At 40.9% G+C, this 15,824-nt stretch overlaps 4 protein-coding genes and 1 long non-coding RNA gene across 5 annotated transcripts; 1 reads left to right on the forward strand and 4 right to left on the reverse strand.

Moving 5' to 3' along the window:
- Positions 1-334: 334 nt before the first annotated feature.
- On the reverse strand, positions 335-2,630 carry LOC124205393. The gene is made up of 9 exons (XM_046602820.1): positions 2,482-2,630; positions 2,147-2,409; positions 1,925-2,081; positions 1,468-1,857; positions 1,157-1,399; positions 834-1,078; positions 639-777; positions 414-571; positions 335-364 (listed from the first exon to the last, which is right to left on the reverse strand). Exons 1-9 carry the CDS (start codon positions 2,501-2,503, stop codon positions 335-337), a joined length of 1,647 nt encoding a protein of 548 aa, XP_046458776.1. The 5' UTR covers positions 2,504-2,630.
- Positions 2,631-2,661: 31 nt separating this feature from the next.
- On the reverse strand, positions 2,662-5,533 carry LOC124205394. The gene is made up of 7 exons (XM_046602821.1): positions 5,152-5,533; positions 4,962-5,081; positions 3,685-3,833; positions 3,384-3,619; positions 3,099-3,316; positions 2,870-3,037; positions 2,662-2,801 (listed from the first exon to the last, which is right to left on the reverse strand). The coding sequence occupies exons 1-7, from the start codon at positions 5,267-5,269 to the stop codon at positions 2,662-2,664; spliced, it is 1,149 nt and encodes a 382-aa protein (XP_046458777.1). The 5' UTR covers positions 5,270-5,533.
- On the forward strand, positions 4,116-4,941 carry LOC124205212. Its single transcript, XR_006879245.1, has 3 exons — positions 4,116-4,187; positions 4,243-4,668; positions 4,727-4,941. It is a non-coding gene; the product is annotated as an uncharacterized LOC124205212 (long non-coding RNA).
- A 1,092-nt stretch (positions 5,534-6,625) lies between the features above and the next one.
- Positions 6,626-12,253, reverse strand: LOC124205213. The gene is made up of 9 exons (XM_046602582.1): positions 12,114-12,253; positions 10,551-12,050; positions 9,935-10,475; positions 9,274-9,870; positions 9,018-9,211; positions 8,824-8,956; positions 7,844-8,754; positions 7,390-7,783; positions 6,626-7,264 (listed from the first exon to the last, which is right to left on the reverse strand). The coding sequence occupies exons 2-9, from the start codon at positions 12,042-12,044 to the stop codon at positions 7,029-7,031; spliced, it is 4,500 nt and encodes a 1,499-aa protein (XP_046458538.1). The 5' UTR covers positions 12,045-12,050; positions 12,114-12,253; the 3' UTR covers positions 6,626-7,028.
- A 443-nt stretch (positions 12,254-12,696) lies between these two features.
- On the reverse strand, positions 12,697-15,723 carry LOC124205214 (cytoplasmic dynein 1 light intermediate chain 2-like). Its single transcript, XM_046602584.1, is given in 10 exon segments — positions 12,697-13,415; positions 13,485-13,605; positions 13,662-14,022; positions 14,084-14,209; positions 14,211-14,318; positions 14,400-14,575; positions 14,647-14,886; positions 14,986-15,102; positions 15,175-15,248; positions 15,608-15,723. Coding segments are annotated over 8 exon segments (945 nt in total). The 5' UTR covers positions 15,694-15,723; the 3' UTR covers positions 12,697-13,415; positions 13,485-13,605; positions 13,662-14,004.
- Between the last annotated feature and the right edge of the window lie 101 nt (positions 15,724-15,824).

Raw genomic sequence — 15,824 nt, forward strand, 5'->3', positions numbered from 1 at the left:
AGTTGCGAGTTCTGGGCCTTGATCCTGTAGAAAATGTTGGAATTTAATCGCTGCAACATGAAAATGAAAATGAAAACGTCTGAATTACTTGACTATGTCGACGTCATTCTTTATGAGCAAGGCACCCGGAAGCATTTGGTCACCATCGATTTTCAGAGATCTCTTCCACAAGTCTCTCAAATCATAACCTTTAAGGGTATACAGGAGCGTGAAAGTATATTTCATCGATATTGGATTGCTGAACTCCTTTCGACCATTAAAATCGAATGGGATTCTTCTATCTTTGGTAATAAAATCAGACACCAGCACCCCATTCAATTTTACGGGGGTAAGATCACCGCTGATCTAAGATGAAAAAATAAATCTTAATTGAAGATTTAAGTTTGATAAAAATAAATCAAGTTGTTTCTTACCCTGACATTGTCCTTAACCGTTATCGACCTAAGTGGTGGGAAATCTTTTGTTGACAACAAAATTCCGTTTTCTTCCAGCATCTGAATGCCAACACCTTCCGTGTCATTCACAGAAAGAGGCTTTTCAAACGTGACATCTCCTTGTACTGTCACAGAATCTGTAAGAATTTGACACAAAAAGTGATAAGACATCGTTTTAACGGTGATCAAAATTTAAAGTCAGACCGTAGGTAAGTAATTCTTCAGTGTGTCCGTACAGGCTGCTGTTTGTTGTAAAAACATCCATTGGGCGTTGATTGAACGTCTTAGAGAAAATGTCCCAATTTGAATTGAGATTTTCGAATCTTTTTTTTCCAGTGACCACCTTGGAAACAGAAATGTGGTGAGTAGACAAAATAAGCCATACTATTCCGTTCCTACCTGTTTTTGAATGCTTGATTTCTTGAATAAGTTAGTCCCCCAACTACCGTTCGTTACACGCATGTCGTCAATGTTCTCGGTGACTGTTAAGCGAACCATCGTTGCGTCTTGAGTGAGTTGCAACTTTTTAAATTTCAGTTGATCGTTTTTGCCAACAGAAACGAAATCTGCCGGAAACTGTTTTCCATTTAACGAACCATTCAGAACGGCTCGCCCAAGGTGAGCATTAAGGTATCCGTGGATGCCTATAAAAATAACAAATGGAAAGGAATAAATTAAGAACTCGATCAGCTTCTACTCAGCTTATTAATGTAAACGTCTACCTGTGACAACTTGATCTCCAGCTAATTTCATTGAATTACTTTCCAAAGTTGTGAGGTTGATTTGATTGATTATTCCATTTAGATTAAGCTTGGAAACGGAAAGTGACGAGAAGAATTTTGGCTGAAGCAAAGTGAAATTCCCTGTGTTTGAAATGGCGTTTTGGTATAAATGACTAATATTTCTTCCGTTAATAGAATGGGCCTTCAGATTTTTAAGATGAACATCGGTAGTCTTCAGCGTCCCTAAAACAGAAAAAATAAATATTTAGCTGAGATAATTTAATAAATTGGCATTTATGTGATCGACTTACAGTTAAAATGTTGAATGCCTTGCCGTAAAAGTAAAGAATTAGGTGAAATCTCGCGTTCGTCAACCAGTCCTTTGACGCCGAGATGGCCATTCACAAGCAAATTTCCTTCAATTCTAATTTTGTCTGGGAAATTAAGATCCTCGTCCACTGTGATGTATTCTTTGATTTCACGGCCGGATAAGGAAACTGTTGGGTGTCCATTGCGAATTTCGAGACGCTTTGTTTTGAGAGAAGAAATTGGCTTGTCGGAGTCTATGACGGCCTGATGGTAGGTATCCGCGATATCAACGGAGTTGATGGTTTTTGCGGTAACATTTTCAAAAACACATCCTTCAGATAGTTTATCCGAGCCTCGACATGTGCTTACGAGGGATTTGAAATGAACGTTCCCTTTAGAAAATAAATATTAGTTGTTAAGGAAAATAGTAAGTGAATCAAGAGAAGAAATATTATATACCATGAATGACATAATCGCCGTTTGTTCGCATGGCTTGTTTAAAGCGCTTCGTCAATGCCTGGAGTTTTAGGGCTAGCTGTTCCATTTTATTACCAAGTCTTTTCAGCTGGATCACTTGAGTAGCTCCCAATCTCGACATATTTGATTTAAGTACCACCTAATAATAAGACGCTCATTTTAACAACGTCAAAATGTTTACATCGCATTGAAGTACACACTCACCTGGTTAGTCCAAACGCGACCAGCTTTCAAAGAACTAAAATCGACCTTGCCCAACTGGATAACAGTGTCATTCTTCTTAACGGCACGTGGATACAATTCCGTTATGAGCCTCAAGGGATCAACTTCAAGTTCAGATCTCAGTTGATGACATGTTGACATGCCCTTTGAGTAAACGGTAGATAAGGTGGCGTTTAATTGATGAGAGAATTTTAGTGAAAACAAGTTGTCATTGTAGGATTTTGCTGGATTAGAGTTTGCAACAGCTAAAAGACGACGCAGAAAAAAAACACCGGTTAGTATTTTTCCTCTTTGATCATCTAAATAAATATTAATACTTATAAAAGTCTCCTTATTCATCTTCAGAGTTCCAAGAGTGTTGATTCCAGAACCGAGAGCGAAGCTGGAATACTGGACGACACTAACAAAGCGCCATCCATTGTATTGATAAACATCTACCCCCCACCATGTGGAAAATATTAAAGCCGATTTTACTTATTAATCAATTACTGTGAATTTCACAAAAACAAAATTACCTGAAAAGCATGGCATCCCGTCGTTTTACTGTCAATAGCAATAGACTGAAACGGTTCGAACCTTTCGCCAATAAATTTATAAACATGCGATGTGGCATCGTTATTGGACTTTCCTGTGGAATCTGAGGTTAACCGGATCAGAAATTATAAACATTAATACGTGGCATTTCCTGAATGGAATCTGTCATACCGAAAGCAAGCCTATTCACAACCACGAGGAAGTGGAGGGTATTCAGCCCCGTACCAATGTCTAAGAAGCACAAATCAGATGCACCCTTGGTTGGCAAAAGCTGCAACTGTTTATACATTTTTGTGCCGAGATCATATCGAAGAATTTCAGTGGGGACATTTTCAGCCACTAAAATTTAAAAAAAAATGGAATTTAATTTAGTTGGAAACGTAAAGCCATCGATATGTACCAGTTTCGTTAGGGTAATTGGCAACAGCTAAATAGTGCTTGGAAAATATGCGGAAGTGTCGGATCGCCTTCGGAAAGTGTGTCTCGATTTCTCCGCATCGATCAAAATAGCCTCCACTAGCATAGTAAATATACAACTTTGCCCAATAGCTTTCAATTCCTCTAAAATCACGATTCTTGCCGTTACAAATAGCGACGTGTGGAATTCCAAACTGTTCCCTATTCAAGACGAAAACAAATAATTATAAGATTGATTTGCTTTTGGATGCAATTAATAGTAGACAACCAAGTAGTGATGCAAGTGGGATCTTCACTGCGAAGCGCTTCTCTTCTGTTGGCGCTGATGGTCCCATTACTGGCGAAGTTAATGGTGTAAACTGAAGATCCAGTCCGTTTGTGTGGGTATTTGGCTGGGGTTTTCTCCAAAACGACTATACGTATGACGTCATTAGTGCGAACGACCTCAAAATCGAACGCCAGGCGGGTCGGAAGCGTTTCGAGTAATTTTTCACATCCGTTTAACTGTAAAAAAAAAAATGATTAGACCTTGCGCAAAAAAAAAGCAGAGTACTTAAAAATATTTATACCGCAGAAAATGAGTAAATTTCTGTGTTGTTTTCCACCGCATTGGTAGCAATTACAGCGTACCAATTTTCAGCATTTTGGAAAACCTTGAATTGTTGTGCAGCTTTCGGACAGCCCCGGAAATTCTTGAAGCCTTGTACCACCCGAATATCTTGAAATAAAATCACATATACATGTTTAGTCCAACTGAATATTATTTTCAATTCAATTATCAATAAAATGCAACTTTTCTTCAGATTAAGTAAATCGGCAACAACGCATCTTACGTCAATTGAAAACGTAAACAAGACTACAAAAAAACGAGAATTTTGATGGATTCAAACAGTGATGTAGAAAATAATATAGAGCTCCAGCTTTCTGAGCTGGAAATGCTGGGTTCTATGTTTCCAAACAAGGGCGAGCTTGAGCTTATTGATCCTGGAGTTATTTCTGTTTTTTGTCGGGTAAACTAGGAAGAGACATAGTTCCAAAACTGGAATACAACATCAATCTTAATATTATGGAGGTAAGAATATTTGAAACAGAGAGAAATATTTCTTTAAACTGTCATCCATTTACAGGCAAAGGTCAATGTAAGTGTATCACTTCCTAATTCCTACCCAAGTACACCAGCTCAAATATCGGTGCACAGTGGGCACCTAGGAAGAACTAATCACAATGGGATCAATTTGGAACTCTGAAGTTTTTAACATACATTGGAGCCAGGATCAATCTATATTGGTTCAGTAGTAGAATGGGTAAAGGATAATCTTCCTGCTTACTTGACCTTCCTAGAGGGAGATATTCTAGCCCCTATGTCCAAAACTGAAGACAAGAAAACTTTCAGAATGTGGATTCATTCTCACCACATTTACAGCAAGTCAAAAATGAAGAATATTGAAGACTGGGCTAAATAATTAAATATCACTGGTTTCTTTTTACCTGGGAAACCTGGCTTAATGTGTGTGGAAGGATTGGAAACAAATTGCAACATATGGTGGCAAAGGGTAACATTTTGAAAAATCTAAAAAATCTTGCACACAATGAAACCTAGATTTTTTCTAGATTCGTGCACTAAACTAGCAGAAGATTTCCTGTATATTAGAAGAACATGACAAAGTCCAGAAATTTCAAAATTTCTCCAATATTGCAGATATCAAAGCCTCATCAGATTCCTCAGGCATGAAAGCATTCTTAAACTATTTAGAGGAACATCATAGCTCACATGTTTTCAAAGAATACTTTGGTTTTGATGGGAAATAAACAGCAGCTTGTACAGACTAGATTTGTCATTACTCACCACTGTGATCCATATAAAGTTTCCCTGAATCAATTAGCCTAGGGTTTCGAATATGGCTTAATTTTTTTAGCTGATCTGCTATCGAAGGAAAGAGAGCTGCTGTGTTGAATTTTTCAGAACCTTAGTCAAAGGAAATGAAAAGTGAAAAGGTTAAAATTTATCAGGGAAATTTAATAGACCTTTTATATACCTGTAATTGCATGACAATTCGAATCCTGCCTTAGATGACTTTGACTCAGACCCGACACGATAAAACAAAAAATAGGAAGTACGTTATAAAGCAGTGCCTTGGAAAAGGCTTTGACCATGTTGAAGAAGCCTTTCCGTTTTTTGGTGACTAATTAATAGCCATGTGATGTTAGTCCACAAACTACCAGAAACACGACTGAATTCAAGCACTCCCACTTCTTGTGATTTTTCTTTAAGTTCCACTAAACGTGTTTTTCTTTAGACAAAAAGTTCTAAGGAAACTTAAAATGTGCAGGGGGCGAGTTATTCAACTGCAGATCCGACCCAACCTGCACCTCTGCTACAACACAACGAGACGTGTTGTAATTGACAGGAACACCCCCTATTCATTGTTTCCATTTCTCTAGCCTTGATCCCTCTTCCCCTGGCTGCCTGATTTTCCATTTTCTTTTTTTTTTTAATTAAAAAAAAAACAAACAAACATTCACAAGGAAATGTTCTTCTCTCACTGTCAACACATTGAAATTAGAGGCCATCAGAAAAGGCCTCAAATCTTCCGTGGCAAAAGGTTTTTTTCTGAAAAAGTCAAAAACAAATAAGGAAATTACTTGTTTAATATAGCGTGTCAGGAACATCCAAACTGAGGGGAAGGAAAACAAATTTAGTGGAACAGCACTAAAAACATTTCAAGTAAGAAATAGTAATGAAAATAATGCCATCGTAAATTCGTAAACCATAAATTCCCGGTGTCTCGGCTAGTTGGGTCGTTCAGACGTACGATTAAACATCGTGGACCGTTACCGTTATCTCAATAACGCAAAGCGTTCCAACTAATTATTAATTAAACAGTGCCCATCATGCAGCGCACTGAGGTCGGACACGACTCCCAAGCAACCTCTTTTTGTGTAGTTCGCTATAGCGTGAGTCTACTACGATCTAATGTTTAGTATACTGTAGTTACCAGAGGAAAATTGGTCGCCATGAAAACACATAACATTGATATCATGACACACTATCAAAATGCAAAGCTAATTAATAAAAAAAAAAAGGGAAACCTCGAAAAATATGTCACACACATGCATTTTTTCAACTACAAAATAGAATGTTATCGAAAATGGGTTTAATCCTGTCTATAATACCATCGGTAGACGGACCCATTCAGAAGCGCATTGAAGCAGCTTCTCGTACTCTTAGCCATTTCAAACAAGTGTAAATTGGTATGTCTGGCAGCTCTAGTTTACAGTGAGCACCGAATTCCTAAACCCAAAAACAAAATAATAAGCCCTATAGTTTCACACCTAGTACCTAGAATTAACACTTTACATAACGACTTATTGATTGATAAGTCCGCCAAATGTTGCCTGCTGACCCGAACCCAACATTGAAACCCTATAAAAAAAAATTCTACTTAGCTCAAAATTGTTGACAAGTAACCAAATTTAAACAACATTTCAAAACGCCGTGAAGGGAGACGAAACTTTTTTGAAAACTTTATTCGAGTCGACTCTTGGTTAACAGAACAAAGACGATGAGTATGCATTCAAAGGTTTCTAAAACAAAAAAAAAATTTTATGATCCTCGACTATGAAACAGAATTTGGCTCCTCACAGTTGAGGCTTAGTTCTTTTTGTTAGAACTCGCGTTTGTGAAATAAGATGAAAATGAATAAACAAAAGCGAAAGAAATAAACACAAGCTAAAGAAAAAAAAAAAAAAACAAAAAAAAAAAGGATGAAATTTCCGACACCACAAAGTACCTCAGTCAACTGGAAGACTGTAAGTGTCCTCGCTGAGATCTTAACTGATTTTGATGGATTCCGATTCGGGATAATTCCCGGGACACCAGTTGGTGGGTGTCCCGGGGTCACCCGAAGCACTTTTATTCGCCCCCCACGCCTGGACCATTTGGTTGGCCTTGTGTCTGTGGCCTGTCAACTGTGGGGGGTTCCAGGTGAGCAACTGAATTTTTGATGTCCTCTAGTGCCTCTAGGGCCGCCAATTGCTGACTGGAAAGTTGTTCAATCGCAATATTCAATATTTCTGGTTGAATAGGGGTTAGTGGAATGGCGTCGGTTTGTTGGGCATCGGTTTGGTTCTTGTGGAAATAGTCATTCCCTGAAAAAAAAAAGCAAACATATAAAATTTATTTAAATAAACCTTGCTCTATAGACCTTCCCGGGACACCAGTTGGTGGGTGTCCCGGGACACCCGACGCACTAGACATAAAAACTGATACTTACATATTTGAACCATTTTTTCCCAACAATACTTCTTAAACAATGGCCACAACATGTATTTCGTAACTGCGATTAGCACCAAGCCGAATGTTCCCTCCAACCACGGCAACCCGCTGTTCAGTACCACCTTTGATACATCGGCCGCAAGGCCGTTGATATCCACGTCGACTAATTTCGGCTCAACTGGCCTTGCCTCAGCAAAAGGCAGCTGAAAGGAGCAGCCTGCCAAAAAAACAAACTTTCCTAATCGATCTCCAACGGATAGGACTTTCGAGCGATAATAACGCTCGTCTTCGGTGAAACGAGCTACACATGGTATTCCAACAACCGGCTGGTCCTCCAGTGCTTCATCGGCCGACTGCGAATCATAAAACTCTTCCATATCATCCAGTTCGATCTAGAAAGAAAAAATATGTTAAACACACAAAAGATCGATGAGTAAAAGAATACGCATTACCAGATCGTGGAATTCATCAATATCCTCGATCACTTCTGTTGTCTCCGTTACTGCAGCGGCTTCCGAGAGGAGAGTGACATCAGGATCTTCATCTATATACTGTGTGGCGTCGATTAAAGAAGACTCCAAAGGTGATGTAGATGACGGGGCGTCCGTCAATTGTCTGATTAAGTTGAAGCTGACGTCCTCGCCCGACGACTTCTTTTCGGGAAGGTTAAGATCTTCGATGTGGGCGGAAACGTTTAAATCCTCGATGGGTTCTGAAACATTTAAATCCTTGGTTGCATTCTCAGCCGACACGAAATCCACTATTTCCTGCGCTAGATTTTCAGTAACATCACCGGCAGCTTTTACTTCTTCATCGAGGATTGCCAACTGCTCCATGACTTTTGCTTCTTTGAGTACCATAATTTGTGGCAGTGTCTCTTCGTTGACGAAAGAACTAACCGATTCGCCGAAAGATTGGTAAAACTCTTTTTCTTGAACGGCTACTTGTTCCATCCGATCGGCAAGCTCTACTTCCTCGTTTTCAGAATGTTCAATAACAGTTGGGATCGCAACCAGGGGTTCTTCGATTACTTGGCGAACCACCTCCACCTCCAATGGTAAAGTGACATCGTCATCAAACGTATCGAAAAGTGCAGGCTCAGAAGTTCTGGACATCGGGGAAGACATTTCCCCGTCATCAAGAGAGTTGACTTCCAGAAGATTAATTGCGACGGACTCGACTTTAAAACTTTCCGGCAACCCCAATTTCTCATTGAGATCCAATCCAGAGGGTTCAAATAATCGGACATAAAGATGTTGTGGCGTATCTAACACGACGCGGTCCAGGACTTTCTGTTCAATCAAATAGTTTGCAACATCACCAGGAACATTGAAACCCGCTTCAAACACCCCATTATTTCCATCTAAATTTTAAGAAAAATGAACTGAATACTTGCATTCACTCTTTATAAATAAAAAATCTAAACTTTTACCTGGACTAGTAGAATGAAACAATGCTGAAAGCGATTGTCCAGTTAAAAAGCAGGCAGCAATGTGTTTCTGGGGTTCCAGATTGACAGGTCCGGAAGTCATCTTCTTGACTCCCTTCAATCTCGAGTGCCAAGTCTTAAAGAAAATTACGTTTAAGATGTGGTGCATAAGTATGGAAGAAAGAAATTGAATTTACCAACTGAGGACACTGCATGAAGCGCGGGACCATTCGCTTCAACTGTGAAATTGGTTTTACAGTGACTAGTTGGATCGTGGCAGGGGGGTCGCTCAACTGAAGAACTTGTCCACGATTCCATTGGCTGTCTTCTTCATACTGCACCACACAAGCAGAGCCGGGCTTTGCGTTTTGAATGAATGGTTTAAGTTCATCTAGATAAAAAAAAAAAAAATTTAGATGGACGAAATAGAGTAAACAACAGAAATAAACATACCACAGTCAACTAGATTCAATTTCTCAACCAATTCATTAAGAATAGTAGAGTTAGCTGATAGCTGAACATAGAAACTGGTTGGGTCAACAACACAAGTTAACTGCACTTGACTGTTTGCAACTGGCAGAGCTTGATGCATATAAGTATACTGCTTTTGAACAGTTGAAGTTGGTGACATCTTCGGCTCCTCGGGTATCACGGCAGGTGGCGAAGTTTCAATTATAGGCTTCAACAAAGGAGGTTGTGATTTGTTCACCTGTCCAAGTCTCTGAAACCCCATGGGACCTTTAGTCTCTCCATTCCCAGTCGAGGGAGGAGGTCCTCGAGGAGCGCGAATCACCTCTTGAACTTGATTAGACGACGATCTCCAATTGCATTCCTTGCTGGATGTTCTCACTTGCCCAGTTTGCGTCGTATCTTCCGTCCCAGCTGCTCTCCAGTTTGTATCCTTGGCTTTGGGGTGAACGTAGTGACTTCTACCAGAATTGCCGTTATCGGTGTTCCTCCTGAAACGATCGTTGTTCCCTCTGGCTGTTTGTTCCGATACATTTTCAACTTGGACTGGTGCATTATCACTACAAGTGCTCTGTTCTGGAACTGAAAATAAAAGAACATTAATTACTAATTCATCCATAGCCAAAAAAAAAATTTGTCAACTTACCGCTAACAACGGGTTTTTTTTGAAGGTTCCCCGAAGAAATCGCTTTTGCAATATCGTTATTGCAAGGATCGTCAGTCAAAGTCACTGAATAGACTCCGTCTACCAAACTACCAATTTTTACTTTAATCTGCTTTTCATTCATAAGTTCCCGCCAGTTGGGAATAGACTGCATCACACCACCATCAATCTTGCAATGAATGCCGTAAGGAGGATTTCGGAAGCAAGTCAACCCTTCTAGAGGTGCCAAAATTTTGCAGCGTGGTATCAGCAGACTGTTTCCGTAGTCGGTGAATTGAACCTCAGCATCGTTGATCAACTCCTTATTTACACGAATCCGGTAGAAATTATTGTCTTCATCCCAATGGATCACGGCATAATGCCCCAAGTGGCTTTTGACGTCTGCATACAGCAAGGGAGGGTTGGGATCGGTAGAGTAAGCCATCGTTAGCTCAGCGACCATAACATTTAGATCCTTTACTGGTATCTTCTCGAGCTGTCCAAAAAAATATCCGGGCTCTTCCGGTAAAACAGCAGAGGGGATCTGTAGATTTGATCGAATTAAAACAGAAAACCGTTAGATTTGAAAACATACAATCATCACACTGATCAAATTTACCTCGGTTACACATGCTGTAGCTGCTTGATTTAATTTGGGTGGCGAAGGGATTGGGGCAACAGGCGAGCAAACCCTCGATGTTCCGAAGTTAGCCAGAATCGTGCAGAGCATTTCCCAGATACTGCGTCCAAGGTTGTCGTAGAGATTTACTTTTTGTTTGCCCTCATCATCTTCCACGACTTCAACTTTGAGATACGGGACTGAGTTGACTAAAGACGTGAAAATTTCGTTCAAGCCCACGAGTTTGGCGACTTCTTCAACGCCAAACAAAGAAACTCGATAGGCAAACAAGCGCGGAACCAACAGCTCGTCAGAGATCTCACAAATCGAATCAAGGTTTACTGGCTCCTGGGTCCCGATGTCAGCGAAGTAGACAGTACACTGATCGCCGTAATCACCCACTGCCGTGATCAATCCACGATGACAAAGTTTGTCCGTTGGAGACAATGCTACGCAAGGTGTTCCAAGTTTCGGTACTCCGCGCAAGGCGGGAGGTGCTGTCGAATCGAGTTTCTTGCGTAACCTCAGAAAATCGCTGGCTTCACTTTTGAGTTGCACGTAGAACTTGTGAGGCCCATCGGGAATGTGTGTGACGATAACGTCGTGTCGCCCCTTGGAAGGAATGTCGTTAGTCACGTACGCTCGAGGAGGAATAGGTGACTGATTTGGAGAGCAAGCCGCTGCCATTGGGTACGCCGGATGATGGTCACGGTATGTTGCTGGAATTGCGAATGCAGGTGGCAGGGTGTTGTTTAGGGTCGGTACGTTTAATCTACCTGAGAAGGTGTTAAAAGCAGGTTGGATGTAGGCAGGCTGTTTGTTCATCATCTCACACATGCTTAAAGCTTCGTGATAGGTCTGTGCAGCCACTCCAAGTCCTTGCTGAATCATGGTTGTGGCCAGAAGTTGATTATTTGAATCAAACAACCTTACACCCTGATGTTCACCGTACATGCCCATGGGTGAAGCTTTCCAAGTGCGATTCTCCACATGCATCTTCAAGAAAATCACAGCTGGTTCACTCCAGTGGGAACGAGATCCAGGTCCTCGAGGGGCAACTACATCAGCAAGAATAAACTTAGTGGCTAGAGGAGGCCAATCCCTGATGTGCTCTGCTTCCTTTGCAGGGATGTCAAGAGTACGAACAAAACCTAAGGGTACTGTGTGAGTATCTCCAGAGTCGATACAAAAAACATCAATTGTCCCTGCATGGCTCAATTTAAGTTCCAGCACTTTTGCTCGATGCCACTGGTGGTTAATGAGTACACAGCAGACTTGATTCAGTACATTAAGGTTGAGCGGTGGTGAAATTGCTTCCAAATAGTGCCTGATGCTCTCCAAATATTTTTCCATCAGCAAATACAAGCTACGATCGTGGGTCATACCCCAAAAGTAGACACACGGGCCTTGCCGTCCACGAACGGAATCGTCAATGTGCGTCAAGTGGACCAACATGTTAGCTCCGGCCATGTTCAACAGTTGCTGTATTCGCATGAAACACTGTAATGTTATAAACTTAAAATTAACACAGACTCAACAACTAAAAAATTACTAATAACTTACCAACTGTGAAATGGGCAAACCTTCTTAGATAACACTTCGAATGAGAAAAGACTTAACACTTTCCGCGAGCCAAGAGAAAAAATGCTCTTCACCAACTGATGGCTGAATCTGAAAAGCCAAGCCAGAAACGTTTACGATAGGAGGAAGGGGAACATCCGGTAAGCGATGCAACGTTGCCAAGTTTTAAAAATCCCTACCGTTTCGAATAAAATTTGAAAAAATAAAATAAAAAAACAGCGTTCAGAATGAATTTCCATTCAAAAATCAAAACAGAATTTATTCATTGATTTCCACCACTAACTTTTTTTTTACCAACGTCTGAAAGATTTGCCGCAGCTGAAAGTGTGAAAATAGAGATGGAGCTGCCAATGTGGCCGCCCATCAATAAGTAAACAAAGATAGTTTTTTTTTTTGCCTAACCCTTTTTGAGATTTGAATTTCCCAAAAAAGTAATTAAATCAATACAATTTGAATAACAAGCAGGAAAAAAAATTGGAAACAAAAAATGAAACAAACAAATTAATTGTCGTCCAATCATCTTCGATTTCCATCTACAGAAAAAAAATGGGGAATTTGGTTTGGTGTAGACTGGTTTATCTATGTATATTCAGTGGGCCGTAATACTTGATCATCCGCCAGTTTGCAAGCAAATTACACGGAGAGTGGCACTACATGGACTCACCGGCAACAACACAAAAATCCAAGACGGAAATCAAAGGATTGAGGACATGTTGATGTTTTCTCATTCTGGTTATTTACAGAAATGTTGAATAGAATAAGCTGCAGAATTATTAAATTAATTAGTTAACCTCTCCCTTGGCTCGCGTCTGGTTTTTTTTTACCTTTAGCATTACGACCGGCTTTGTTGGTTAGGCACGTAATTAAAAAAAAATATTGAACAATACAAGAGCAGACATGGAAGGGAAAAGATTGTGAACCCAATGCTTCCAATCCAAAATAGCGCGACTTGAATTAAATTAGAGAAAAAAAATATCTAGGAAGGGGGGGATAAACAATTACGCCGATCTGAGTTTCGGGTGTTGAAAGAGAAGAGGGTAAACGAAAAAAAGAAAGGTGCAGCTAAACAAGATCAGCAGTCGGATGAAGAGTTATCCACATTGGTCGAGACGGGCACTGATGGTATTGGATTGAGCCGGGAAGAAGCGGATTGAGCCAACCGGTCTAGCTCAGCGGCCACTTCTCCCGGTCGACTGACCAAGTTCAGCTTGTCGGGAGAACCAGGAACCGGAGAGCCTTCACTTCCAGACGCTGGAGCGCCAGAGTTGGGTACGTTGACTCGATCTACAATTCAATTTCGTTTCAGTCAATCAAAATGTGTCATTCGAAAAATAGATGCATTGCGGAAATTACCTCCAGGTGTAAGCATTCCTGTTGGCGAGGCTGTCGAAGATGACTTCTTCAACAAGGAATTGAAGAAGTTGGCCAAAACGCCTTCGGAAGTGCCGCTGATTCCAGTCTTTGTGGGATCCATCTATCGATTAAACCGCATTCGATCAAAGAATAACGATCAGTTAGTTGACAACGTACTTGATTAGGAATGGCCGAAGAGGAACTACGACGATCGACAGGTTTCTGGACTTGAATTCCGCCTCGGATGGGCGTCCCGGCAGAAGGTGAATTGACACCTGTGCCAGCGGCCGTGGGTGACGCAGTAGAACCGTTTACTGCACCCGTGATGCCAACAGGAGCTGGCTGTTGCTGCTGCAATTGTTGCAGTAAACGAGATAAAAAATTATGTTCATCTTCGGCGTGGAGCTCGGCCTCTCGCGGGGCCGGTTTACGCGCCGTCGGTCGATTGATGGCGTCCGAATAATCATCGTCCGGTTTCATGGACTGCAGGTTCTCGTAAAGAATACCTATCTTCTTGTCGTTATCTCATCCAGCAGGACTAACATAAGAAATTGCGGTTAAAAAATAAGCAGAACGCAAGGTAGATGAATAAAACATACATGAATGAAAACATCATCCTTTTCAACCACCAGGGCTGGAGTGGGAAACACCAGACCGTATATTCTGTGCACAAGATATTTGTAGAGCAAGTCGCAATTCTTGTCTTCTTTCACCGACGTATAAAAACAAGGCGGCTCCGTATTGCAGGCAAAATTTGCGCAGGTGCTGTTGGATAAAGTCAAAATGTTCTTCCTTGTAGTCCAGATCTTTTTCCAGCGTCGCCATGTAGTCAGTCTATATAAAAAGAATGGTGGCCGTTATTACGTCAACGTCGTAAAACAAAAAGTTCTGTTGAACCGGGAATCATGGCTTTACCTTAGTGACGACTACGACAATATCCAAGCCGAGATTGCGCGTGAGGACTCCTTCCGGAAGAGGAAACAGGTGATCCATGCCTTCCTCTTCTCCATCCACATGACGAGATGTCCGCCTCAGTTGAGCCGTTTCCAGTTCATCGCCCGGTTCCACGTATTCTTGCCATCGCCGGACATCTACCGATGAAATAAACAAAACGCTCAATTCGACAAGCACAAAGGAGAAATTGGAAAATTGCTATTGTTACATTTGTGCTGATATTCCCTGATGGCTTCAGCTGAAAAGGGAAGTTTGTCTATATGATCTTGTAATAGAGAAGTCCACTCTTGTAGCTGATCTAGCAGGTCTAGCATAGCCCATGGGGTTGTCATCGAAACGGTCAGCATCAGAAGGGTTGATGAATAGGTTTCCTCCGTCAATGCATAGCGTAACAAGTGAGCCTGATTCGCATCGCCGTCTAGCAGCCAGACAGCCAAGTGAGTGTGATCTGTAAAGCAGAATAATTTTTGAGATAAATAATCATAGAAATCGAAGGGAGTTGTCAGTGAGACAAAAAACTCTTGACATTTGATAAAACTTGACTTACCATCTCTGTATTCATCCCTAACATCAATGTAAGCATATTCTAAGCCAGAACCTTTTTTGGGAGCAACATTGCCTTGTAACTTTGCAACAAGTGTGGTTTTCCCTGATTCTCGGTCACCTGCCACAAGACATTTTCAAAACATTAAAGAAAAATTGCAGATAGGAAGCAATAATTGATACTATGACTCACCAATGACAACAACTTGCTGATTTGGAGATAGTTTGTTGGTTCCTTTCAGTTGCACTTCACTCAAAACAGATGGCCTAAAAATAAATATATCAAACAAAATCAAGATAAATGAGATGGTGATTTCATCATCCTTCAGACAGCTGTCAACGTAAGGTTTCACTAGTAAATGAAATTACATGATAGAAAAAGAAACAAAAACTATTTCAACTAGAAAGACCACGATACTTTTTTAGAAATCAACTTCCAGCTAAAGAACTTGTTGTGATTGTACAGAAGACAAAAGTAGCAAAGTCAAACAAAAAAGTAAATTTTTAAGGATTGTCACACCCATGCTGTTACAAGTAAATAAAATGATGACAGTAGACCTGGTTTGCTCGACAAACAACGGCCAAGTTTAGCTCACCATTTCCTAAAGCGTTGAACGACAACTTACCAAATATTCTCCTTTTCATTGCCATCTTTTTTTTCGTCCTTCATTTGAGCAGCCGTTTGCCTGCTCCTGTAGCTAGCCGTAGCCATGTTGCTTCATTGACGTACTGTATTCCCTGTGTTCCCTTTTCCCTGGCTAAAGTCCTCCTCCCCTCCGGCTGACGGGTTTTCCGGCATTAGCGCCACTGCAGCAATTGTGTAACTCGTTGGCATTGGTTGAA

This window comes from Daphnia pulex, chromosome 10 (assembly GCF_021134715.1).
Source record: "Daphnia pulex isolate KAP4 chromosome 10, ASM2113471v1".
Lineage (NCBI taxonomy): Eukaryota > Metazoa > Arthropoda > Branchiopoda > Diplostraca > Daphniidae > Daphnia > Daphnia pulex.